Source organism: Botrytis byssoidea (assembly GCF_014898295.1).
Source record: "Botrytis byssoidea strain MUCL 94 chromosome Unknown BBYS_005, whole genome shotgun sequence".
NCBI classification, from domain to species: Eukaryota; Fungi; Ascomycota; class Leotiomycetes; order Helotiales; family Sclerotiniaceae; genus Botrytis; species Botrytis byssoidea.
This window is the reverse complement of record NW_024065846.1, coordinates 1,088,939-1,113,799: the sequence shown is the minus strand read 5'-3', so window position 1 is coordinate 1,113,799 and position 24,861 is coordinate 1,088,939. Positions and strand designations below refer to the sequence as shown.

Below are 24,861 nucleotides of genomic sequence, written 5' to 3'. Positions count from 1 at the left end.
CGTCATACGTAATCCCCGAGCCACATCCAAACTTTAGAGACGTCTTTACCGAATTTTATTCCCCACCATCACACGTGCCTACCATCGACGAGTGTTGATGAAGTGTGAATAAAAGACCTACCAATAAATCCCTCTCAGCATATTCCAACACCAAAGCGCAATTGGATCCTCAGCATCTTTCAAGTCTCGAATCCAATCCAACATTAGCCTCACAGTTTCATCAATCTCTGAATGGTATCGCTCCCCACACAGATTATCACAAATATCCTTCAGTATAATGTTGCCTTTCGAGAGATGTACGATGATCAAGATGCTAAGGAATATCTGAGACCAGGTGAAGAGGTAAGGTATTAGACGTTTACAACGGGATGGGGGTGAGAGGAGAATGGGCCACAGGAGACAGGACTAGTGGGTACTGTTAATAGGGACGAAGCAAAGATAAAGGTAACGGTAAAAGGGAAAGAAAGAAAGATGAAAGTAGAGATAACATACTCTTAGACATTCCGCAACATTTTGGGCATCCTCTGGCGTCACCAATTCCGGAGAATGTAATACTTTATACACAAAAGGTCGATAAACCATATATTTGGCATAATAGTATCTAGTTCTAAGTGTCGCAACTTGTATGTCATATGCATAAGGATACCTGACCGGTTCCTGGTCGATATCAGTGGAGAAGAGGTCCGGACGAGGACTTTGTTGTGATATTGGAGATGTGAAATTGGGATCGATATTCCCGATATCTCGTTCAGGCGTTTGCACATAAGGAAAACTTGCAGGTTCATCTTCTGCCCATTGGAGTGCGGTAGGGAGTAGGCCGCGCCATTGAGTTAGCTGGGATGCGAGTTGTCGTACTCCGGCTGCGGTTAGGAAGGTGTAACCTTCCGAGCAAGAGGAGTTGGCGTCCATCTTAGCCACTTAGATTGAGAAGTCAGTTTTGTCCAAAACAGTGAAAAAAGTTTGCGATTCGCATGCTTACTCTCGGAAATTCCATTCTGCATCTGGACGCAAATTCTTCGTAATGCTAGTACCGAAGAACTATGTGCTTGCCAATTGGATTCCTGGTCCCCTTTTAAATCGTCGTCACAAATTGGCATGGGGAAAAGTGGCATCTCAATGTGCATCTCGAGATTCATCATAGAGGTAAGTGGCAAATCTATGTCGAGGTGTAAAGTCCTATCATCTATCAATACAATGAAAGGAATTTGAAGTATGAAAGCACTCACGTCTCCATGGTGGCACAATGCCAATACGCACGTTTGATAAGGTCGCCTTTCGGAGATTTCCAGTCAAAGCTATCCCTATGATTTGGTCAGAAGGTGTTGAGAAGGAAAAGGAAGCATTGGTATGCTGACGATGTGATAAGCATATCACATGCTGATGAAGCAGAAACCATCGACCTCCAAAAGTCCTAATATTACATCAACTGCCACTCGTTCAGGTTCTTGGTTCCAATAATTACCAGATGGCGGTAACAGGATTGGTAATATAATCTACGTCAAGTATCAAATTAGTCGAGTTCCTCAACTCATATCAATTGAAATTGAAACGCACGCTGTAAGGCAAAACATCTGCACATTTTCAAGACTGCATTCTGTCAAGACACAACCAATTCTTTTCATCGCTTCATTAAAAAAGGATAGTCCTAGTGGCTTGGATGGCCCCGGCCCGCCTCTGATGCCACTAGGCCGTGATTGGTAGATATCGACAGGAGAGCCGCAGGATCCTTCAAGCGCTACTTCTCCAAGCGCGAATATTAGCAAGGCAACAACGGATTCCATATCTCCATCGAATCCTTCAGACACCACTTTCACTAATGTATCAGAAAGGAAAGTTTGTCTGTCCATGAAAGGGTATAGAAAGTTGAACGTATCGAAATAAGACACTGCCAGTTGAAGCATAGCTTCCTGGGACAAGCCCGGGAATGTTGTTCGCGAGCCCCCAACTACTCTACTCGCCAATGATTGCATGCCTACAAACGGTTTCTCTTGTAGATCTATATCTAAGGATAATGGAGGTCTTGAGGCCTGTATTCTAAGCATGAATACTGACCCCCTTTCCAGAAATTTGCCGTTGCCATTGTTTGATGGCGCAACTTGTAGAAGAAGTTGCTGTATAGCCGGCCATAGCAAAACCTTATGAGAAGCAGTATAGTGACGATATATAGAGTTTGTGTGTATTCGACCTGTGTTTATTTCGTTTGGGTGGGAGAACGAGGTTGCAAACGTATGTCCCTCGGGTTTAAAGCTAAGGGGGTCGTTCAATGATGAATGAGTAAGTGGCGTCTGACTTTGCTTGAACTCTGCGATGCCCGTCGAGAGTTGAGGAAATTGTTCGAGTATACTCTCTATATTTTTCACTCGATCCAGGATTTCAACCATGGTTTTGTCTTTCCTGTGACGCTCTTAGTAAGATCCATTACAGATGAGAAGACTAAAACATTTCAAGTCCCGTTCGCAGCATCGAATCGTCCTAAACATACATGCCTTGCAGCACTTACTTTGTCGGGACGGGCTCCCTATAGTTGCAGTCTATCTTCAAGCGTGTACAAAGACCGCACTTCGGACGGTTCTCGTCACATCTCTGCTTCCGTTGTCGACAAACATCACAAGCCTTGAGAAGTTGAATGTCAGTTCAATTTACCAGTATTATAACACAATGCTTTCACATATCACAGCATTGGAGGTTTCTTTGGAAAGGATGTATGGGAAAACTGGTGAAGGGAAACACTAGCCTGGCTCGCGATCGGTCCTCTGTCCTTCCGCACTGGAGCTGCTCCAAAAGTGGAACTAGATGCCGAGTCTTGGTTCATTGAAACTTGATTCCTTCGCCGTGGAGAGATTCCGTGAATACAACGGATTATATGATGTGTTCTTAATGGATGTTTTATCGTATCCCTTCAGCGTTGCGGCGCATTCGTTTCTGGTCGGCTCAGCGAGGATAGAGCATAGCAATGTAACTCCTATAAAACAATTTCTCCGGCTGCCTGTTATGGAATCGTTGTTGAATGACCACGTTATATTTGATGCTGATTATATTGGCGATATTGCTGCCACTGTTCTTATCAAAGGTGCCTGTTGGAACATTTAGAGACGCCGGGTACCTAGTACTCAGGGTTACTTTCTCGAAAGAATAGATTGACTCAAAGGATGAAATCACATGCGACAGTGATTTTTCTCCCTTAAAACAATGATAAACTTTGTTCTTGCTTTGTTAAAAGAAAAAAAATGTGATGGCATTCGGGATTTAGCGACGACCACTATGTATAAATTGCATCACAAAAACGGGTTGACCATTCGTCTAACTATCATATTTATTTAAAATTGCAAGGTTGCATAAGAGGGATCTGAATTCTGTGGAGATGCCTCCGACCAAAGCCTCCGATCAAATAACATGGGAGATTTGATCAAGACATCACCGGTGATGATGTCCGCCTCCGAAGGTGCCAATTCTTGAATCTAATCCAATGAACGAACATGATTCTCTTTTATGTAATATGGTAACAAAGGGTTTCCTTCTACTGGCTTCATTACATAAGCAATCATTCATTAGTAAGCTTATAAAGCGGGAATGGCGAAGTGCCAGGAGGCGAAGTTGGATACCTACCTAGTTCTTCTTGATCCAACACTTTCTTTTACCATCTTTGACTTCTTTGAGGACTTATTATCATCAATGATAAAGATATTTTGATGGAATTTATGACAACAAAAGCAAGACTAAATGAGTATCGGTGACATCACAATGTTATACATTTAGTTATACAGAACAACTTTCCAAGGTTGTTTTTAGGAGCACTACTTCTGCCCAGGTGGGGTGGTCGTACTAGACGTGCGAGGTATACGAGGTAGGCAGGTAGCTAATTAGGATATTCTGGATCGTATACAGAGTACAGAATCCAAATCTTCGTCACATATTAAAGGGAAAACAGTCTAGGGACAGAGCAAAATGGGAAGACACTTCCGATAGCTACCTACTCACATACATATCAGGTACGTTGCGCATGAAGCATATCTTTTTGTTGCCATATACAAATCTTAGCTAACTTAAGAGACAGACGACAATGCCATCAAATCAAGTCACGCCTTTGATGAACAGGAGATATCTCCGTCAGGCGATTCATCTCCACTAATTTTTGGTATCGCAAGAATTGTTCTGTTACACCAGCGTTCGTAATAACGAACGACAACAACAGGATCAGCAATGGAGGCGTACAACTCGACTAACACGACATTGAGATGATGCGCAAATTGTGGAATTGCGTATCGTATCGTATGGGATTTGTATATCATGTTCTATTTATTGGGTTGAGAAGTAGGGTAGACATTAGCCTAGAGGAATACCTCCGGCTCCTCTTTCAACCTATCAGTTTCTCGCTCGACAGCGAATCTCGATCGATTTCATCGACATTCGAGCAAATGACATTTTTGGGGGTGTACTAGCAGATTATTCGTCTTGATTTATGATGTTGTGACAAGTCGTCCGGAGCTCGCACCGCCAGTCTTATTCGGAGATACGCTACACGCGAGAGATCTGAAGTCATCCTGTACAATTACTATTCATAGTCCTCTTATGTCTTGCAAACTTTCTTGGTCTGTTGATCTCGGCCTGTAATAGCGCTGCCGGCCGATAACAAGAGTGTAACGTCGGTGCGGAATGGCCGAACACTCTAAGCCGATACATACTTGATACTTCTTAGGGTTGAAGTTCCTCTCACCAACTGCGATTCTCGAGGCATGGTTATTCAAGGAAATGACCTATCACTTTCATCTTGTCAAACCTCAGCGGGGGTGTTTTTTTTTTTTTTTTTTTTTTTTTTTTGAAAAAGTATTTTGCTTCGATATATATGTCTTCACAAATTTTGCTCAATTGTGACAACTGGCAACATCAGCTTGTCGAACACTAGCTCCTGAAATCCAGACATGTTTGAAACGATCTAACAGTATTCTTCGGCATCCACTATAAAGTGATCACTCAGGTAATTCAACTGCCGATTTAACATATCTCAACGAGGTGATGTATCGTCTTGGCGGCCGATCACATTACCTGGAATGAGTATCTTGGCAAGTTTTGCCAACGATGTTTAATTAACTGAACAGATACACGAAATCTTTGAAACTCTTTCCATCAAAGCCTCAGATCGCCGGTGCGAGTTGATCGTTCCAATGTCACTGAATACCACAACGGCGGGACCATCATTTCTTCCAGAAACCATGTGGAATGTCCTCGGAGCCCCATTATTGGACACCATTGTTTCTCCATTGAATGTACAAAGACTTGCAGTATCGCGTTCTCTTTCCTCGTAGAGTTCAGCATCGTAGGTGACGCGTCTTTGCTCGACCTCGTGGAAGCTGAATGGTGAAAATGACAATCTGGTTCATCCTGTAACGATCCTGGGAGAAGAATATATAAAGAGCCCCCATTGACTGCAATTTTCCCTTCCAATTCATTTAGTCTCTCGAAACATAGAACTTCCTAGCTTACAGCCCACAACTGTCATCACCAAGTCATTCCAGCCTCTCAAGATGTATTTCCAGCGATTCGTCATCGCAGCAGTCGTTCTCCCACTCGCTATTGCGGCCCCCGTCACTGTAAGTCTCAATTAGCTTGTTCACACTTTGCAAATACTGAGAATCACCCAAGAATACCGCGGCCGAGAACAAGAACTCCGAAGTCATTCAAAAGGATGACAAATATGATGCAAGTCTACACCCCTACGGTCGCTCATTCCTGTATACATAACTAGAAAGTCATTTCTAACACGATTGCAAATCTAGGGGATTGCATCCTCATCAGCCACCCTCCATGCACGACAAATCTTGTGGACAATTTTGGGCCCTTTGGGATTCGAGCCTGTTGTAGATGGGATCAATGGTGCACTAGTAGGACTCGGGCTCAAGTGAACGAAGGCGCGCGGAACTGTACTCTCGTTGATTGAGACGAGCTGAGGGACAGCGCCTGTCTTGATCGAGGGAAGAAGCAAGGATATCTTATCAGATGGCGGGTGGCCTGAAAAGCTCTGAGTTTTGGGTCATCGATATGAAAATGTTTGTTGTTTATTGATTTATCGATTTCGTTAGCAGTGATATGTTAATCATTGGTACTTTTGAATCTTGGAGTTATATGGGATGCTAATACACAGAACTGCTATTATTTGAGTGGAACAGAGCAGATATCATCGTTTCCTTTAATAGATTGTATAGGTTCAACCCAAGTCGAATGAACTCCGGACGCAATTGCTTGTGTATGGAAGATGTTTGCATGCTCAATCAGAATTCTCAATTTTGGCGCCTCATCTAATGTACTGCAGAGTGCAGAGACTGATATTTGGACATAGAATTGACAGCCAAACTTAGTATCTAATATGATGGAATATGAATATTAACAATGAATTGATGAATGAGTAATAACCTTATATAGATCTCGACCACACCAGTCTATTTGATTCTGACTTGGCGCAAATTATTCAAGCCCCCTCAATCAATATTTCAAGGCTGTATACTATTGCAGAATTATCAATAGAATGCTACATGGGCCTGGATTGGCTAGTAGGGAGCGAGACTGGAATGGCACATTCGAAAAAAATATGTACCTGGCTTAGTTTTTTGTCCTCGTCTGGGTCCAGATTGAAAATCAAGAATCAGTGCTGCCTCATCGATCTTGGAACTTCTGCTTCGAAACTGTTTCGACGTTTCTTGTAATATACCATGGTACTCGCAAGTCTCCACCGAATGTTTTTCCGTTGTCACTGACTGATCCCTCAAATCATATTATCTTCCTTCACAGATTTCATCATGTTTTCATCTGTGCTTTCATCTTCTCCTCTAATTCATCACTGTCCGAATGAGCTTTCAGCATTTCGTCTTCGATTTTCCTCAATACTTCCTCCAAGTTGCTATCATTCTCGACACCTTCCCTCGTTTCTACTTCAGCTTCTGCCGTCGTGTCTTTCTCAATATCGCTCACCGTATTGTCCAAATTATCATTTTCCTCAGAAGCTCTCATTAAATCTTCTTCGGCCTCTGTCAGCGAGGTGTTTGATCCTAATTCGTCTTCAATATTCCTCAATGGATCTTCTAATCTCTTAACCAGATTCAGAAGATGTTGATCCAGTCCCGTTCCCGCCAGGAGTGTAATACCAAACGGCAAGATTTCCGTGTCACTCATTTCAGCTCTATAAGTCCCGCAAGGAAGCGCTACAGCTACTAGGTCCAGAATATTGGCAAAATGAGCAAAGGCGCCAAGCTTTTCATTAATGCAAATGGGATCTTTCGACACTTCTTTAATGGTGGGGTGAAAAGGTGCAGTGGGAACTACCATGACGGTTAATTCGTGGGAATCATCATCTAGCGTGAGAATGTCTTCGACCATTCTTTTGTACTTTGCCTGCCTTTGCAGATCTTTGAATACATCAATGGCTGTGCTCTTACGTGCGAGTGCATTCTCGAAGACAGAGCGAATGACTGGGTGAAGCTTGTCTTTGTTCTTGTCGAACCAGCCATCGGGTAGTGTTGTAAGTCGTTCCAGAACGAACGTCCCGCCGTAAAGAAGCTCGTTGGCGGATGCGAAGGGCGTCCAGTCTATATCCACTCGCCGGCCGCCCAGCTCTTCCAGTACTGCAATTGCAAGTTTGAACTGCTTTTGAAAGACGGGGATACAAATTTCAAGCGCAGAGTCCGGTGGTGTACCAAACTTGAATGATGGCAAGGCATCCTTGGAATCTCTGGTATCTTCAGAATATACTCGTGATGAGATCTGGAATGTTGGAGGCTTGGCAAAACAGTCTTCTTTATCAAATCCTTGACAAACCCTCCAAACTTTTTCAATGACTTCTGAAGTGACACCCAGAAAAGAAACGCAATCTTGATGGAGACAAGCTGGCGCAACCCCCTGAGCTGAAACAGTTCCTTTGGTAGGTTTGAATCCAACAATATTGTTAAACATTGCGGGAATTCGAATCGAGCCTGCGGTATCACTGCCCAAAGAAAATGACACTAAGCCTTTGGCAACACTTATGGCACTACCGCTGCTCGATCCACCAACAACGTAATCTCGGCTAAGAACTGAGTGCAGCGTGCCAAATGGAGATCTGCAACCTGTCATGCCAGTAGCTAGTTGATCCATGTTTGTCTTTCCGATAAAAAGTGCACCGGCATCGATACATCGTCGATAGACTGATGATGAAGATTTAGGAGTGTGTGCCAGTGTTTGACATCCAATCGTGGTGGGAATCCCAGCAATGTCAAAGCTATCCTTGACACTGAAAGGTACACCCCACAGTGGTGGCCTATTGGATCTATCTGGCCAACGCCTGTACAGATCTCTGACTGAAGCCATAACATCTTCAATGGGCTGAAGGTGAATCCACAAAGATGGCTGTATATTTCGATATGCTTCGATGCGGTCATAAATAGCTTGCACTACAAGTTGAGGTCTGATGCCAGCTTCGTAATCAATCATTAGACTTTCAATATCGAGACTTGAGTCCCAGTAGTCCATTTCTTCTTCTCTAACAGCACATTCTCGAAATATTCGGACCATACATGATTCTTTGTGGATATAGGCAGGGGCTCGATTCCGGGGTAAGGACATTGAAAACTCATTCACAGGGATGAAGCCCAAATTCTGAAAGAAGGACAAAGTAGAAACGGGACTTTCCAAGTATACTGGAATTTTTTCTTTCTCCCCTCTCAACAGGCCCCAATTAGTCAATAAAGTTCCAGCTCCGCGTCTCCTATATTGAGGCAGAGTGATGACTGAGGTGAGACCTATCTTGCGCTGTCAGAACGAGTTGTGGATCAAATCTGAGACCAAAAATGAAACCTGAAAGATTTGATAAACAAATACCTCTGGATGGTTACTCGAACAACGAGTATAGTGGTGGTGGGATTACTAGTTTGAAAAAACCCGGGATAATCTTACGATAGCATTGGGCATCACCCATGACCTTCATCTTATTAGATTCCTGCTTAGCACTGTACTCTTTGATAAGGTCCCCGCGGGCATCCTTTGGAGGGAATATATGAGCAAGAGGACAAACGGCCCGTGAGATCTTCTCAGGCAGATCCCACTTGGCTATTGCAATGATTTTCTTCATGTCATCGGTGTCTCGCACTACCAGGTTGATTCTCTCAACGTTTCCTTCTTTCAAAGTTAGGAGGACATCCTGTTTAAGGCATTCACGTAAGCCTGCAAGGCTTTCTTCTGTTGGAAATAGAATACGTTGCAAAGGCGTTTGAGCGAAGGCGTTCAGATGCGTTTGTGCAAGTATATCTGCGTCTTCGGCAGCCGCTAAGTCTAGTTGAAACCCCATAATGAGCAACGTTAAAGGTGCGTGTTGACCAATGGATGCTGTTTGTTGACGGCCAGTAAAATGATGGCCTCACTAGAATCGCGATAGGGTATACTGTGCGTTGTAAGTTGTTGTCATATTTCGTGATGTTCATGAAGCAAGCGTCTTGTACCTTTCTACTCTTTCTCGCAACCGCACTTTCCTACGTTAATGACTTGCTATTATTCGATGAGAAAAGAATCCTTTCTCATCTGGTACCTTCCTGCGATGAGTGAACATAAGTGGCATGTACTTTCCATTCACGTGCTTTCGTTCCAATGTCAATAGATCTCTGCTACATGTGCCGATAAATACGTGCTCTCACTTCCACATGTTAAATCGTCTTCCGTTACGTAAGGTAACTGACTAGTAAATGCTACGCCCTCGCGCCCTTCTTCTCTTGATACCATATCAAACTCCACGCGCGTGGATAATATTCAAATGATGGAAATGCACAATGGTCGGAAGATTCTAGTCCTTTCTCCGTGGCTATCTACCTAGTACGTACCTACCTAGTACGGAGTAGCTAGTTTACCAGAAACCACAGGCGATAGATAGATCATGAGCTTTGATTGGGTGTTTCTGCCTATGTAGAGTAAACTGAGCTTCGCTGTCCTACACAAGCCACATACGCCACAGTGACGTACGCAATTACCCCTCTTGTTTTTGGCCATATTGATCTGCCCACTTTTCGCCCCTGTTTCCCATTCTATTGCATGCTACAAATACATTCAAAGAGCCACGATACAATTCAACAAAAAACCATCAACTTTTTCTACACTCAACGCAATTCAGTCAAATCTCTTTGCAACTAACAAACAACTCAATAATAAAACAAATTCACAAATTATCATCCATCCTCCTCATCATGTCTGCCAATACAGTACACGTCAAGAACATCTCCTCGCAAACCAGCGAGAAAGAAGTTAAAGACTTCTTCAGCTTCTGGTGAGCTTCAACCCCATTCCTTTACCTGCAAGACTTTAACATCAATTTAGTGGAAAGATTACCAGCCTTGAAGTTGGTTCCGTTGGAGAGACACAAAACGCCACCGTTCAGTTTGAGAAGGAAACCGCAGCTAAGACTGCTTTGTTACTCGACAACACTCAACTTGGATCTACCCAAGTTAAGGTTACAAGTGCATCTGGATCCAACGATGACGATGAAAGCCATTATACTTCCAATGAACAACGTGATAGCGACGATATCACCCAGGAGGAGAAGCCAAGAAGCCGCATCATTGCAGAATATCTCGCCCATGGTTACGTCATTGGAGATACCGCTGCTCAGCGTGCTATCGACCTGGACCAAAAGCATGGAGTATCCAACCGCTTCCTCGCCACCTTGAACAGTCTCGACAGCAAGTACCATGCCACCGAGAAGGCCAAGGGCGTCGATCAATCTTATGGTGTTACCCAAAAGGCCAACTCCCTCCTTTCTGGATTAACCTCTTATTACGAGAAGGCCGCCGGAACTCCAACTGGTCAAAAGCTTGTCAACTTCTACACACAAACCTCTCGTCAAGTTCAGGATATTCACGCCGAGGCCCGTCGTTTGGCAGATATCAAGAAGCAGGAAGCTCCACAAAAGGTTCCTGGTACCGAGAAGACAACTTGTAAGTGTGGTTCAGTTTCAGGAGAGTGTCCGTGTGCCCCTGGGTCCTGTGCATGCAGCGACTGTGGCAAGTCCGATGTCAAGAAGGTTCCAGGTTCTGATAAAACAACCTGCGGTTGCGCTGGTAACACCTCGAAATGTGGCTGTGCTCCTGGTCAGTGCAGCTGCAACTCCTGTCCAAAGGCCGAAACGGAGAAGGTTGCTGGTAGCGACAAGACGACGTGCAAGTGTGGTGGAGACAGTAAAGACTGTCCCTGCGCGGAAGGTCAATGTGCTTGCACTGGATGTTGCAAATAGATCAATTTTTTTTATGTTTGTTTCGTTGCTGGTCATGGAAATCAAATTGTATCATTAGTTACCTGCTAACTTAGCTTTCTCACTAGCTGATTCAGCAGCTATTGTGGACTCAACCAAGGTTGCACCTCTCGATTCTCAATCTGAGAAGTCAACCTTTGCTTGAGCGTTTTGGGTTTTTGATGTTTTTGATGAGAGTGGCAATTTTTTGGGATCGGTGTGAATGGAATGGTTACAGAAAACGGATATTGGGGATGAACTATCAGATTAAGTTGGACGGTTGTTTGCAAGCGATGCGTTGGGGGAATATGAAGGTTAATGATCAATTTGCGAATCAAATATCATAAGTCTCACAACAATTACGTGCCTTCCTGCTATGATGTTGTTTGTGACTGCAAAGGGCTCTGCTTACTTGGTAGTTTTTGTAAAAAGGAACGCTTGTGTCCACATAATTACTCAGAAAACCGTGACGTTGATGCATGGCAACATTTTGTTAACTTAGTTATGTACTAGTCTGTTGTTGAGATATGGACAGGTAGACCTGCATATAGGTCAACAAGACTGTTCGAAAACATTGAGCCCCTCTACTGTTCATTGAACTAATGGGTGGAAATTTATATCTTTTCAGATAGTCTGCATTTTATTTGGAAATATTGATACAAATCGCACTTTTCACGATGGAAGTAATAAGCCAGCAGCCAACATCACACCAGATTTATTTCATAACGAGTTTATTTCATTGTCTTATTTAACTCCTCCCATTTCATGACGGTATCATATCATCTCATATCGTATCAATACGTACACTTCCTTTAGAAGTGCAACTAATACACATGTTTCCATTCATTATCCCGAACACTCTCATATCAGTTCGCATTTAGTTCTCAGTCTTTGAGCGAGTCTCGTTTGAGTGATCCTCGAGAGGTCCCTTTGGGTTTGAGGAGAGGTTCTGTGAAAAGTGTGTTAGTATTGAATCTGGACTATTGTTTACTCCACGAGCAGGTATGAACTTTACGTACCTCAAGATCAGATTTGCTGTCTTGTTGGTTGTTGCCTCCTTGGTTGACTCCCTTGGCATCGGAGGGAGCACCTTTTTGAGCACCGGATTGGGTCTCAGGTGGTGGTGATTGACGTCCTTCAGGCATGATGGATGTGTGTATATGTGTTTAGATGATTCTAGGGATAATTAGTTTGATTGAAGAATGGATTTGAGATGTGTTGTTATATGAAACATGGAATAGGAGGTAGAGATTAGCTTGTACGAAGCGAGGGACCAACGACGATGTTAAGTTGATGCAGATGATTGAGTATGTGAGTGATCAAGTATAAACTTACATTGATGAAGAGGAATTGAGCTTGAGAGATGGATAGTAAAGTTGTGTATAGTTTTAGATATGAAGGTTAACAGAAACAAGCTTCTCCTTTTCTATATACCCCTCTAAGCTTCATACGTCATAGAGAAAGTTGCACCCCCACTTCATCCCTTCGCTGTGACATGAACTCGGGGCTTTTACTCTAGGCTTACATAAAATCATGTGATAATGCTAATCTTTGAGCATCAGCCACAAGTCATAAGCCACATGCCAAGACTACCTAGGTACCCCGACCTAGGTAGCCTCAAGCTTTCTAAATTATGCGTTATCAAACCGTTCTTCAGCAATAGTGCTACAGCCTTATGATTTCGTTACAGTTAGATTAACTGATTGATTTACAAACTTGTTCTAATCCTACTCCTATGTATAATATGGTCCCGCACTTTTGAAACCTAACAATACATAAACGTGTATTTGTCGTCGCGCGAAAGTCTATAATCCACTCCGTGCTCACTTCGGTGAAAGTGATGGCACCAGATCTAAACTCAGTACCTATATCTCCAAGACCTCAGGAGGTTATAGCATCTCCACGCCTTACATCTCGTACTTCTTCCCGACGCACTTCTCAAGTAATGGCTTCCCCAAATAATCTATCGACTTCTTCCTTAAATATTCTCCCTTCGAATCAAAGTGCTGTCACTGCAGCTTCACCTCCTTTGACGTCGCCTTCCAATAATATTCTCACATCTGCAACTGGCACGATTCCTTCAGGAGATAATACTGGTGTAGGAATGGGACCTGGACCGTTAAGACACCCAAGGCCTTTGACGGCTGCCGATTTACATCTGCAACTGGAGAAGGAACAAGAAGCTGTCGTATGTACACTCCGATAGTTTATCAAACGTCTAGTAATCTTTCAGACAATGAAAGCTTTGTATTCTGGCTATACATACTAATCCTTGTGATGCTATGATAGGTAAATCGATTAACCCGCGAACTGAGTATGCTTCGTGCTGCTCATAATGCCTCTGTCGTCTCAAATGCCTCGTCCACTTCCGCAGGTCATCCAGATGGGTTAGATAACTCGAACCATCTCCTATCCGGGCCTAATCACCCCATTCCTTCACACCGTCGCCATCACCGCACATCTTCCAGCACCTCCACTCGAAGCATTACTGCCACGGCAGGTAGTATCAGCACAGCCAGCGGAATCGCCGCCCCTGCCGCTCGACGCGTCGATTCACTACCTCAGGCTATCTCCCTCAGTCGCCAAAACTCCGCGACTGGTGTTCACAGATCCGGAGCCAGTAGTCCAGCACCATTGAGCGGTAGTTATGGACATGCGGATCAGTTCTCGCATTTCTATCACCAGCAACGACCTAGTATGCTACCACATCGTGATTATTCATCAGGTAATGTACCAACGATGGGTAGTACTGCGGGTGAAGTTGGCAGTGCGACAAGCGTGCCAACAACAGCAAGATATGAGGAGGCAGCACTTCAAAGACAGGAATTAGAGAATGTGAAGAGAGAGAATGAGGCGCTGAAGAAGAGGATTAGGGAGTTGGAGAGGACGATTAGGGATAGAAGACAGAGTGATGCAAGTTTGAACAGACCAAGAAGTGAGAGTGTTAGTACGTCGGCCAGTGTGAGCATTGGAAGAGGTAGGGATAGCTTAAGGAACAAGGATGTGGAGGAAGATGAGAGCGTTAGGGTTGGGGAGAGTGCTAGAAGTGGTGGCTTGAGATGAGTGGGATTGGGTTTGTTTTCTGTCAATCTGATATTTGGGAGTTCGTGGAGATTTTCATTTCTCATTGATTGCTACAAATTTTCGGCTTGGTTCGAAGGATAGGAGAAAAACATGGCGTATGAGTAGGTTTTCCTACATGGTCTGGTCTAATTTTCGTATTACAGGGAAATATGGGAAATCTCAGAATTCAGCCCAGGGATAAATTATTAAAATGCAATCAACTCTTTATTGAAACAGCTTTCATCTTTGTATGACCTTACTTGCTAAACTTCTCGCATATTCATTAACCCGCATGACTATCCGTGCTTTTAATCCTTCCGAAAGGTCTTCCGGCGTAGTGTTGGCTAGATTAGATTCAACGTCGCGCATAAAATATTCGGCCCCAACAATGAAACTAACAATCAACCCCAACGGATACCCTAACCACAATTTACATGAGTACAAGTCGCAGTGATAAAAGTAGCATGGTCGGAGGGAAGAAGGACGGCTGTGTATGGTATTTTAACTGCGAGACCGAGACGATCTCTGGGGCGGAGGCGAGCGAAGATGGAAGCGAACGTCTTCACTCGGATCTGTTAGAGAGACTGTTCGTTACAATGTGTACACCATACGAAAAATAACCTGTCCTCTTACATACCATGGCTTGACGCCGATCACGTCGAGACATGAGACCTACGAGCCTGTATTCGATTATCATTCCTAAGCTTCGAGAGTTGAATATGAAGTTCCAAGAGGGTCTGCAACGTTCAATGTTACTTACTTGATAACATATCTTGCGACCACCTCAGCCGATGTTGGACCCTTAAATCCAAAGGATCTGATATTGTTATTGGTCTGAAGTCCGTGATAGAGTCGATTATCGTCAGAGATGCATGAGTTTATGCACTCCTCTAGATCTGCTGGGTCCAAACGGTCTTGCTTTTACAATTTCACCACCGCTCAACCGCTGAGTTATTGTTCTGGCGTTACCGCAACCGACAATGCTAGCTCATCTAACAAGGCATTACAGATAACCTGGCCCATTCGGATCTTGTAGCCATTGATGCTGTACTTTCCACGAACATGATCAAGAATTTTGAAAGTGCCGTTGCCCCCCGGTTTGGTTGAGAAACTTGAATCCAATGGCGAACGACTACCGTTCGGAATTGTAGAGATGCTAAAAATATAGTAATTTTAGTGATAAAAACAATGTTTCGTTCCAATCAATAGAGGAATGCTTGGCAGTGATAGACAACACAATACATCTAATATAGGAAAGGCCTTGATTACCGGCCAAGGCAGATTTGTCAGAAAAGCATACAGACTACTAGGAATTGCTCGAGTAGAAAGAAAAATTCAAAGTATATGATTGCGCCATGTAGTGTAGGAATAATGATAAACCAGGATGATAATTAGCAGGATATTGAAGGAGTATAATCACAGTGCCCCGCGATTGACAGAAAACTTCGAACGCCGAACCCGCACAAAGATATATATTACAGAGAATTTGAGAAGTAGTACTTTTATTCATACCGTAAACTCCGTAGGTTTTTGACACTCGGCTTTTTCTGTCGGTCTCGAGAGTGTCAAACGGAAACAAGGCTACGCACAGACATAAGCAGGGTGTACCTACGACCAGACCAATGAAAGAATGACGAAATAGTCGAGGTCCGCTTATTGTTCTTCACCAACAGTCGTCCGAACGAGGTGACTGCCCCAGATAGCAGCCATTGTCTGAACGACTTCAGCTCCTTCTACGTCAAATTGCGAAGTTTGATCCGATGAAGATGCCCCTACGATTCAACGAATCATGGCTTCTCAAACAAGTCCTTGTGTCTGAATCCATATCAGCCTTTTAGCAAGCCAAGCCGGGACTATGGGGAATTATTCTACGAAAATCACCGAATCATATCAATGATTCTATGCCAATATTTGCATTGGACAGTCTGATAGTGTTATGTTCAGTATTATGATTGACCATACGAGCGAGTTGTCCGCGCCTCACCGACGAGTGCAAATGGGGTTGTATGGTGTCCGAAGTTCAAAATATATAACGTAGTATAACGTGCCAGATGAACATCAGATTGTTCTTCAATTGACTTCTTCACCATCATAATCGACTTCAATTCTATGCAAAGAGTTCATTCACAGCATCTGTAGAGTTCTGAATCTTGCATCTTTCGTCTTTCGTACATAATAATACTCACAACAGAGTTTCTTATATAAGTCTTCAAAAATGAATGGAACGTGTGCTGGTGAGCTCCAAATATCCCTTCCCTCCATCACCCGCAAGTCCTGATTTACTTAGCCCTTTATACCCCTAATACAAAGTGGAGCTTCTGTCCCAACATCAGTGCCGCCTACTTTTTTGCCGTACTATTCGCTCTCACCACTGTAGCTCACTTGGCCCAAGCTATCCTCCATAGAAAGGCATACTGTTGGGTCATTGTAGCATCAGCTCTAGCACAGACTCTCACGTATATATTCAGAGTTGCCAGTATAAATAGTCCTGCTAGTTTTGGAGATTATGCAGCTTGGTTTATTCTAATTCTGGTGAGTGACTCCCTTAATTAACATTGATCAACAAGACTAACCTAGGCGTCAAGATTGCACCACTTTTCACAAATGCCTTCACGTATATGGTGATGGGAAGGATGATCTGGAACTATGTCACAGATGCTACGATATGGAAAGTAATGGCATGGAGATTTGGACTCTACTTTGTGATTCTAGATATTGTGTATGTCTAGTCAAATCTCTAAAAGTTTCAATCCAGCGCTAACATAGAACTCAGAGCACTTATTATTCAGGTTTACGGAGCTGGAGCTGCATCCAGTGACACCGCAACCTCAAGCCAAATCTTAGATGGTGTGTGATCTCCGTAGGTTCCGTTTGCTTGAGCTAGCTAACATTGCTCTAGGCCTTCATGTCTATATGATTGGTGTTGGAATACAGCAATTCTTCATCTTCGTCTTCCTCTTCTTCGCCTTCAAGTTCCATCAGACACTTCGTGACCAGTCCCGTCGAAAGACCTATACTCCACGACAAGCATGGTCCCTACTCTATGCCTTATATGCAGTCATATTACTGATAACTGTAGGGCACACCCCTCTTCCCCAGCTTATCGAATATCTTTCTAACCCACCTCATAGATCAGAATCATTTTCCGTCTCGTTGAATACTCCCAAGGCCTTAAAAGTAGCATTCCCAACCACGAAGCCTTCCAGTACTCTCTCGACTCTGTTCCAATGCTTTTTGCTCTCGTTATTCTTAACATCTTTCACCCTGGCCGCATCATGGCGGATCCAGACTCAAGCATTCCAGGGAGGAAAGCGAGGAAGAGCGTCCCCTTTAGGACAAAGATGCAGAAAATTGGAAATAGTGATACTGACGACGTTCAGATGGTGTAATATTTACAAGTTATCATGAACAGCTTAATGTTTGGAGTTGGAAATAGATATTTTATGACTTGAGAAAGAGAATTGGCTTCGGCTTTAGGGCTGCGTTAGAGGTTGCGCTATAGAGATTCATAGGTTGAGTTGGAGTTATTATCATGATTGATCGATTGAAACAGGTCGTTGGAGTTACTGGTCTTCGTTTTCTACACGTTGCTGGAAGATTCCTCCAAGCCAAAGGTAGCTAGCTGCTCAAGAAGGGATGGGGGCTTACCCTTATTGAGTTGAAATATACTCATAAGATTGGATGAACTAGGATTGCGGATACATAATGTATTTTCATATCATGTTTGTCATTTTGATATTTCCATGATAGCTTGTCAACACAAGTTACTTCACGAGCGTAGTCTATTACTACCCACTTTTCAGAATCATCTAATAGAATATTTTAAATTTCTTGAAATTCATTATCGAGCAGTATTTTGGGGGGAAAGGGAGGTGGGATCCTCAACGGGCTACTGTTCGCCAAATTGCCACAGGGTGACAGTCAGTTAAAGGTATGAACTAATACAGTAATCATGTCCGTGACAGGCGGTAGATGCAAAAATTCTGCTCAATATTACAATCCTAATTGAAAATATCAAATGACGTCCCGGAACCCCTTTCCCGAGCATAAAAGTTGTCTGTCCTTCAGCAGGATAGAATATCGGGAGATTGAAAATGTACACTCTTTTCAATACTCGAAATCAAATCAATGAACCATTATTTTGAATCAAAAATGAAATTAATGAATTCATAAACTTCCAACCTGCCAAATTTATCTTGACACTCGGATTTCGATGAGAAGTGATACCATTATATAAGATGTTAAAATGTAAGTGTTTTCAGAGTATGACTTTATCTCAGCAATTTAAGCTACGCTGCCTTGCATGGGCCTCGTCAAAGTAACCGGCCAGTTTGCGGATTTTTCGGGTAACCTTGACCTTATCTTTGTGCTCAATTAACCGATGTCCCTGTATCTTGCACAACCCTATATCTTGCACAACCTCAAATTCACTACTACTACAACTTCAATATTTAATTATAATTATAATTTATAAGATATTCAATTGAAACTTTGAAATGTTAATGATATAGTATAATATTATTATATAGATTTATAAAATAATTAAATTTTAAATCTTATTGGTATTATGATTACTTATCTATTCTTAATCCTAGTTTCCATTTTTTCTCTTTTATTCTTTGAAATATCAATTTCTTTATTATCTAAGAGTTCTATAGTTTTTTGAAATATTAGATTTAATATAATAAAACATTTTGAGGTGCTTTTAGTTTGTTTAATAAATGAATTTGATATTCTATAAGCTTTCTTACTATACTCTTTAAATTCCTATAGAATTTGATAATCAATGTTAAAAGGAATAGAAGTTACCAGTGCTAAGCACGTGTAGTGATTAGTAATACGGTTACCTAAACGGGCTAGATTAAATGAACTATAGACAGGCATATTGATCCCTTTATATAATATTATAAGAGAATCAATATGTTTATATGCATAATAATATAATCAATACAGAGGTCTCTTCCACCTAATCTTTTAATAGGTTATAAGACCCGGTTAGTATGGCCTCTGGATATTATTAATGTAATCATTATCACGATTCAATTTATAAAGTTGAAGAATACGCGGTATTACTCTACGAGCAGCACGCAATGCTGTGATTACTATTACCACTAATTTACGGAGTTAAAAGAATATGTGATGCTATTTATAAATAAATATGTATATAATATAATAAAAAGTATATAATGCTAATTATATCTATATTTACAATTTATATAGATCTATTTATACAGAAAAAGGGGAAGAAAAATCTTGCAAATTCTCTGTATAAATATCAAAATAAACAAAACCAAAAAGCAAATAAAAAACATTCTAAATCTCACCTAAGAGATCTATAATTAATAGTTTTGATAAATAAAAATATAATTGAAAGAAAAGAATTAATTCTATATAATTAAGTTTATATTACAAGAGTATACTAAGATTAGAGAAGTTGGGATGGAAGTTGATAGTATTAAAGTTTTTCTAATCCTTAAAGAAAACAAAATTATGAATATTAGGTTCAATTTAGATAAAAAGACCAAATATTTAAAAGATAAAGCTAGTGTATTATTATATATATGTAGATCACTTAGTAACGATAATGAAGTGCTTATTGATGAGTACAATATAGTACGAATATTATAAAACTATCTGAAATCAAAGTATTTAAGAACTAATAATATCACAGCTAATTTATATTTAATAATAATCTAAACATTTATTTTCAAATCTATTAGCTATTTAGAGATAATTATTATTAAAGCCTGGAATAAATTGAAAGAATACTAATGTAAGCTTGATATTGTTAACTCTATATTCAAGGATTTGTATAAAAATAAAGCTCTATTTTTAGTTTTGATTAAAAGTTTTTTAAGTAAATATTAAACAATAATCAATATTATAAGTATTCAAAGCATATTAATAATAAAAAATAAGATTAAGTATTTCATTATTAAAAAGCTTAATATTTAAGAAATAAAATAAGTTTATACTATTAGTGAAAAGTATATAATTTCAAATTAACAAAAAGATAACAAAAAATCAAGTCTATTAATATAGCAAAATCGAGGGGAAATAGTCAATATTTATATTTACCATCTTTATGAGCAAAAGAGTCACTTTCTATATAATTGCAAAGATCTCATATTTGTACAAACTCTGATTTATAAATATTATAGAGTCCAGTAATGAAAAATAATACTTAAAAAGATAATCAAAATATTATTTTCTAAAAGAAAGAGTAATTAAGCTTACCTTGCAAATAGCGAGAGTTTTCTAATTAATCTTGATTTATTAGAAAGCGAAGAAGAGTCTGATAACAAAGAGTGCTGTATCTCTAAAGAACTTATTCATAAAACCACTCTTTCTTATTAATACACAGATATTAATATTTCCTCATATATATCTAACCAACTTTCCCTCTTTAGAAATATTAAAAAGATAAAAAGAAAAACAATAAAAATTGATAGGGGAGTTATATATTATAATTAAATAGGTACTATTATAATGAAGCTAGAAAATAATAATATAGTTTTATTTTTAAAAATATTATATATATCGGAATTAGGAGTTAATCTTCTTTTTAACAGAAAGATTTGTAAAGCCGGATTTAAGGGCAAATTCAATTCAGATTATATATACTTTTGAAAGAATAAAATAAATATTATTAAAATAAAAATGAATAAAGGAATTTATATAATCTCGAATATTACAAAAGGATATAAAAATGTTATTCTATAAAGCATAGAGATTATTAATAATATTAAGTCAAATGAGATTACTTTAAATATTTTTTTAAATAAGATTAAAAAGGATTTAGAAACTTATTTATTATAATATAGATAATTCAACCATTTTGGCCCAGAGAAAATATAGAATCTCCATAAAATTATAATATTAGGAAAGCCAATTAAAGTCTTATTTAAGATTCCTATATATAAAGTATATATACTTATTAAAATAAAGAATCTAATTTCAAAATAATTTAGTTTCTATAAAATGAGAAGATTAGATCTTATTTATTTCAATATTATTAATTCATTTCTAAAATCCTTATAAGGAAATCGCTATTTCCTATTAATTATAAACAATTAAATAAAAATGAATTGGATTTTGACCTTGAAAATAAAAGACGAAGTTATATCAAAATTGAAGAAATAGAAAACTGAATTAGAATTTAATATTAATAATAAGATAGTAGTTGCTCAAATTGATAATATATTAGAATTAATTTAAGTTATTAAAGAATGAAACTTTAAAACCTAATCAAAACTAACTATTATAGCATTATTTTATTAGAACAAAGCTGTTAAGAGAAACATTGGCATTGCTGAAGCTGATATAAGAGTTATACTAAAAAAGGCTGGATTGCTATTAGAATTCTGAAACAAAGTTGTTGAATATAATGTATATTGCAGGAATAGAACGAACATTGGACCAATCATTGACGATAGTATTATCAGCCCGATCGAAGTGTTCATAGAATCAACCCCGGATATCAACTATTATAGAATATGGGGAAGCAAATACTATGCATATATCAATCCAAAGACAATCCTAAAGAATTAATAGTATAATAAACTACAAGATACAGCCCAAATAGGCATCTTTATGGAATATTTATACACAATCAATAAACATATTAGGGTATATTTGCTAGAATTAGACTATATTATACGAGTAAGCCGAATAATTATAAACAAATTCAAAAAAGGGGGAGACTTAGATTTGAGAATAAGAAACTCTATATCAGAACCTTAAAGCATAAAGAATATTATTCCTAACAAAAGATTTAGAGGTAGACCTTATAAAATATAAGAAATATAAGAATCCCTATTTGAGTTTCTATAAGATGCTATTACCCCTAAATCCCTGAAAGTTGTAATCCCTAATATATTCAAAATCAATAATATTCAAAAATTCAATAAAGATAATAAAAAAAATATTGTAGAGATTAATTTATTTATAGAATCAATTCTATCTTTAGAAATGAAAGAAATAGAGATACTAAATATAACATCTAAAATCAATAAATTTTCAATAGAAATTCCAATTATATTTATAAATATAAATCCCCCTGAAAAATATTCTTTTCGAAAATATAAATAAAACGATAGTAAGTTAAATAAGCATATCCAAAAATTGATAAGAGTAATAATAATAATACTTTTAATAAATCCAGATGAAAATGTTATTGAATATATTATAATCTTTATACTCCTTATATTAAGAATCGATTTAAGTATTAAAACAAAAGTGTTCAAAAGTTTTCAAATAATCTTAGAAAGCTTTACAAATAAGGATATAGCCTTCCCTACAAAATAGATCCTAGAAATCCTCATTCCTATTATATATAATTAGACAATCTTAGATCCTGAATATAATGAAAAATGGAAGTAAGTTGTTTAAGAGGAGATTAGTTTATTGATTAAAAATAGTATTTAAAAAAAGTATATTCTATCAAAAGAAGGAAATCTTATTTCAATAAAATGAGTATTTATAATAAAGATAAAAAATAATAAAATTAAAAGATTTAAAGTATAATTAATAGCAAAAGATTTTAATCAAATTCTTGGAAAAGATTATAATGAAATCTTTGCCTTTATAGTACAACTTGATATACTTTGCTTATTCTTAGTGATTATTGCAAAGAAAAATTTAAAATACTAACATTTCAATATAAAGAATACTTTTATAGAATCCTATCTCAAGAAGGAGATATACCTTACACCATCTTAGAAAATTAATATATCAAATAAATATATCTTATATACACTATAAAGTTTATATAGCTTTAAGTAAGCTAAACAAGATTGAAGTCAACTTTTAAAATCCGAATTAATTAATTAGGGTTTTATTCAAAATCTCATTAATTTATATTTATATATATATATTACTTAATAATTCAATTTATTAATTTATATTAATAATATAATTACCTTCTCAATCTCAAAAGATCAATTCAATTGATTCTTTACAACACTTTTCTTACATTTCAATACCAAAAACCTAAAGGAGATTAGCAAGATTTTAGGTATTAAGATTATAAGAGATTAAGCAAACAAATTATTTATATTGGATTAAAAAGAATATCTAGAAGCTATACTTACAAAATTCGAAATCTCATATATTTAGTATTACACTAAAAAGATACCTACTACTAATTATTTATATCTATAACCAGCTATAGAAAATAATAAATTAATTAATATTATTGAATATCAATAAATTATAGATAATCTTATTTATTTAATAATATATATAAAATTAGATATCTTCTTTATACTAGGCTAATTGTTATAATACATAGTAAAGCCAGTGAAATGTCATAAAATAGGAATAAAAAATTTAATATAATACCTAAGGGTTATAATTATTTAGAAACTCAAATATAGATTTAAGGGAGTATAATATCAAATTGCAAAGGAATATAATTTATTAGTAGATATTATAAAAATCTTTATTGATATAGATTAAATAAATAATTAATATAATTAGAAAAGTATTTTTAAGGGAATTGTTATGTTTTATGGAGAACTAATATTATAGGCTAGTAAGAAGCAGAATTCAATAGTAATATTGAATACTGAGTTTGAATATATATTAATGGCAATATTCTCCAAGTAAGGGAAATAATTAATTTAAATGCTTAAAGATCTTAGAAAGGTAGAATATATATCTATATATAGAGATATTATTTAATTATTAGGTGATAATCAAAAAGTAATAACTCTAACTAAAAACCTGTATTTATATAAATAATTAAAGTATATTAATATATACTATTATTTTATTAAAGATTTTATTGAAAAGTAAAAGATAATAATTAATTATATTAATACATCGAACATAATAGTAAATAGAATAATTAAATCTTTAATAAAAATAGTATTTAAAAGATTCAAGAATATACTAGAATTGAAATTATAGAAATATAAAAGATTGGGGAGATTAAAGGTGGTAATTCCTATGGGGAAATATTAAAAGAAATAGAAGTTATTAATATTAAATATATATAATAATTAATAATATAGTTATCTAAATAAACTAAATTAGACAAACTATAGATAAGTATATTGATCCCTTTATATAATACTATGAAAGGATTAATATGTTTACACACGTAGTAATATAGTCAATACAGAGGCCTCTTCCACCCAATCTTTTAATAATCAATCTCTTTTTATTTAATTCTTTTTTATCCCTTTAAATACTTCTTTTACTTTTCAGTTTTCTTTTCAGTTTTCTTTAGCTTTTTAGCTTTCTTATTCTATTCAATAATAAGCTCTTTAACAATTTGATATATCTTAACTTTTAAAATAATATTAGGAGAATATAAATATATCCCATTTGTTTTCTCTTCTATTAGATTTAATCTTTTGGATTGATTCCTTTTCTTTTTTTCTATTTTTATAACCTTTTCTAACCCTTTTGCTTTATATAATTGAATACTAGCTTGAGTTATATTAATAAAAGCAATCTTAAAAAGCTTTGAAATGATTTCAGGGTTATTTTAATACCAAAACTCTAATTTGAATTTACAAAAAGTTTTTATAATATATAATGTTTTAAATTTACTT

At 37.9% G+C, this 24,861-nt stretch overlaps 9 protein-coding genes across 9 annotated transcripts; 4 read left to right on the top strand and 5 right to left on the bottom strand.

Annotated features, from left to right (window-relative positions):
- Positions 1–117: 117 nt before the first annotated feature.
- Positions 118–2,381, bottom strand: EAE97_003150 (uncharacterized protein; the record flags this gene model as incomplete). Its single annotated transcript, XM_038873662.1, has 7 exons — positions 118–405; positions 493–917; positions 980–1,176; positions 1,227–1,301; positions 1,356–1,411; positions 1,463–1,493; positions 1,555–2,381. The coding sequence occupies 7 exons, from the start codon at positions 2,379–2,381 to the stop codon at positions 118–120; spliced, it is 1,899 nt and encodes a 632-aa protein (XP_038735525.1).
- Positions 2,382–2,405: 24 nt separating this feature from the next.
- EAE97_003149 (uncharacterized protein) lies at positions 2,406–2,812 on the bottom strand (the record flags this gene model as incomplete). Its single annotated transcript, XM_038873661.1, has 3 exons — positions 2,406–2,472; positions 2,501–2,613; positions 2,729–2,812. 3 exons carry the CDS (start codon positions 2,810–2,812, stop codon positions 2,406–2,408), a joined length of 264 nt encoding a protein of 87 aa, XP_038735524.1.
- Positions 2,813–5,522: 2,710 nt separating this feature from the next.
- EAE97_003148 (uncharacterized protein) lies at positions 5,523–5,900 on the top strand (the record flags this gene model as incomplete). Its single annotated transcript, XM_038873660.1, has 3 exons — positions 5,523–5,588; positions 5,641–5,697; positions 5,775–5,900. The coding sequence occupies 3 exons, from the start codon at positions 5,523–5,525 to the stop codon at positions 5,898–5,900; spliced, it is 249 nt and encodes an 82-aa protein (XP_038735523.1).
- An 889-nt stretch (positions 5,901–6,789) lies between these two features.
- On the bottom strand, positions 6,790–9,310 carry EAE97_003147 (uncharacterized protein; the record flags this gene model as incomplete). Its single annotated transcript, XM_038873659.1, has 2 exons — positions 6,790–8,765; positions 8,920–9,310. The coding sequence occupies 2 exons, from the start codon at positions 9,308–9,310 to the stop codon at positions 6,790–6,792; spliced, it is 2,367 nt and encodes a 788-aa protein (XP_038735522.1).
- Positions 9,311–10,196: 886 nt separating this feature from the next.
- On the top strand, positions 10,197–11,665 carry EAE97_003146 (uncharacterized protein; the record flags this gene model as incomplete). Its single annotated transcript, XM_038873658.1, has 3 exons — positions 10,197–10,276; positions 10,327–11,213; positions 11,326–11,665. 3 exons carry the CDS (start codon positions 10,197–10,199, stop codon positions 11,400–11,402), a joined length of 1,044 nt encoding a protein of 347 aa, XP_038735521.1. The 3' UTR covers positions 11,403–11,665.
- A 245-nt stretch (positions 11,666–11,910) lies between these two features.
- EAE97_003145 (uncharacterized protein) lies at positions 11,911–12,687 on the bottom strand. The gene is made up of 3 exons (XM_038873657.1): positions 12,572–12,687; positions 12,256–12,412; positions 11,911–12,185 (listed from the first exon to the last, which is right to left on the bottom strand). The coding sequence occupies exons 2-3, from the start codon at positions 12,379–12,381 to the stop codon at positions 12,114–12,116; spliced, it is 198 nt and encodes a 65-aa protein (XP_038735520.1). The 5' UTR covers positions 12,382–12,412; positions 12,572–12,687; the 3' UTR covers positions 11,911–12,113.
- A 196-nt stretch (positions 12,688–12,883) lies between these two features.
- Positions 12,884–14,535, top strand: EAE97_003144 (uncharacterized protein). The gene is made up of 2 exons (XM_038873656.1): positions 12,884–13,424; positions 13,526–14,535. The coding sequence occupies exons 1-2, from the start codon at positions 13,077–13,079 to the stop codon at positions 14,297–14,299; spliced, it is 1,122 nt and encodes a 373-aa protein (XP_038735519.1). The 5' UTR covers positions 12,884–13,076; the 3' UTR covers positions 14,300–14,535.
- Positions 14,536–14,718: 183 nt separating this feature from the next.
- On the bottom strand, positions 14,719–15,363 carry EAE97_003143 (uncharacterized protein; the record flags this gene model as incomplete). The annotated part of the gene is made up of 4 exons (XM_038873655.1): positions 14,719–14,871; positions 14,937–15,003; positions 15,060–15,116; positions 15,314–15,363. 4 exons carry the CDS (start codon positions 15,361–15,363, stop codon positions 14,719–14,721), a joined length of 327 nt encoding a protein of 108 aa, XP_038735518.1.
- A 1,151-nt stretch (positions 15,364–16,514) lies between these two features.
- EAE97_003142 (uncharacterized protein) lies at positions 16,515–17,688 on the top strand (the record flags this gene model as incomplete). Its single annotated transcript, XM_038873654.1, has 6 exons — positions 16,515–16,533; positions 16,587–16,831; positions 16,885–17,018; positions 17,073–17,146; positions 17,199–17,374; positions 17,431–17,688. 6 exons carry the CDS (start codon positions 16,515–16,517, stop codon positions 17,686–17,688), a joined length of 906 nt encoding a protein of 301 aa, XP_038735517.1.
- Between the last annotated feature and the right edge of the window lie 7,173 nt (positions 17,689–24,861).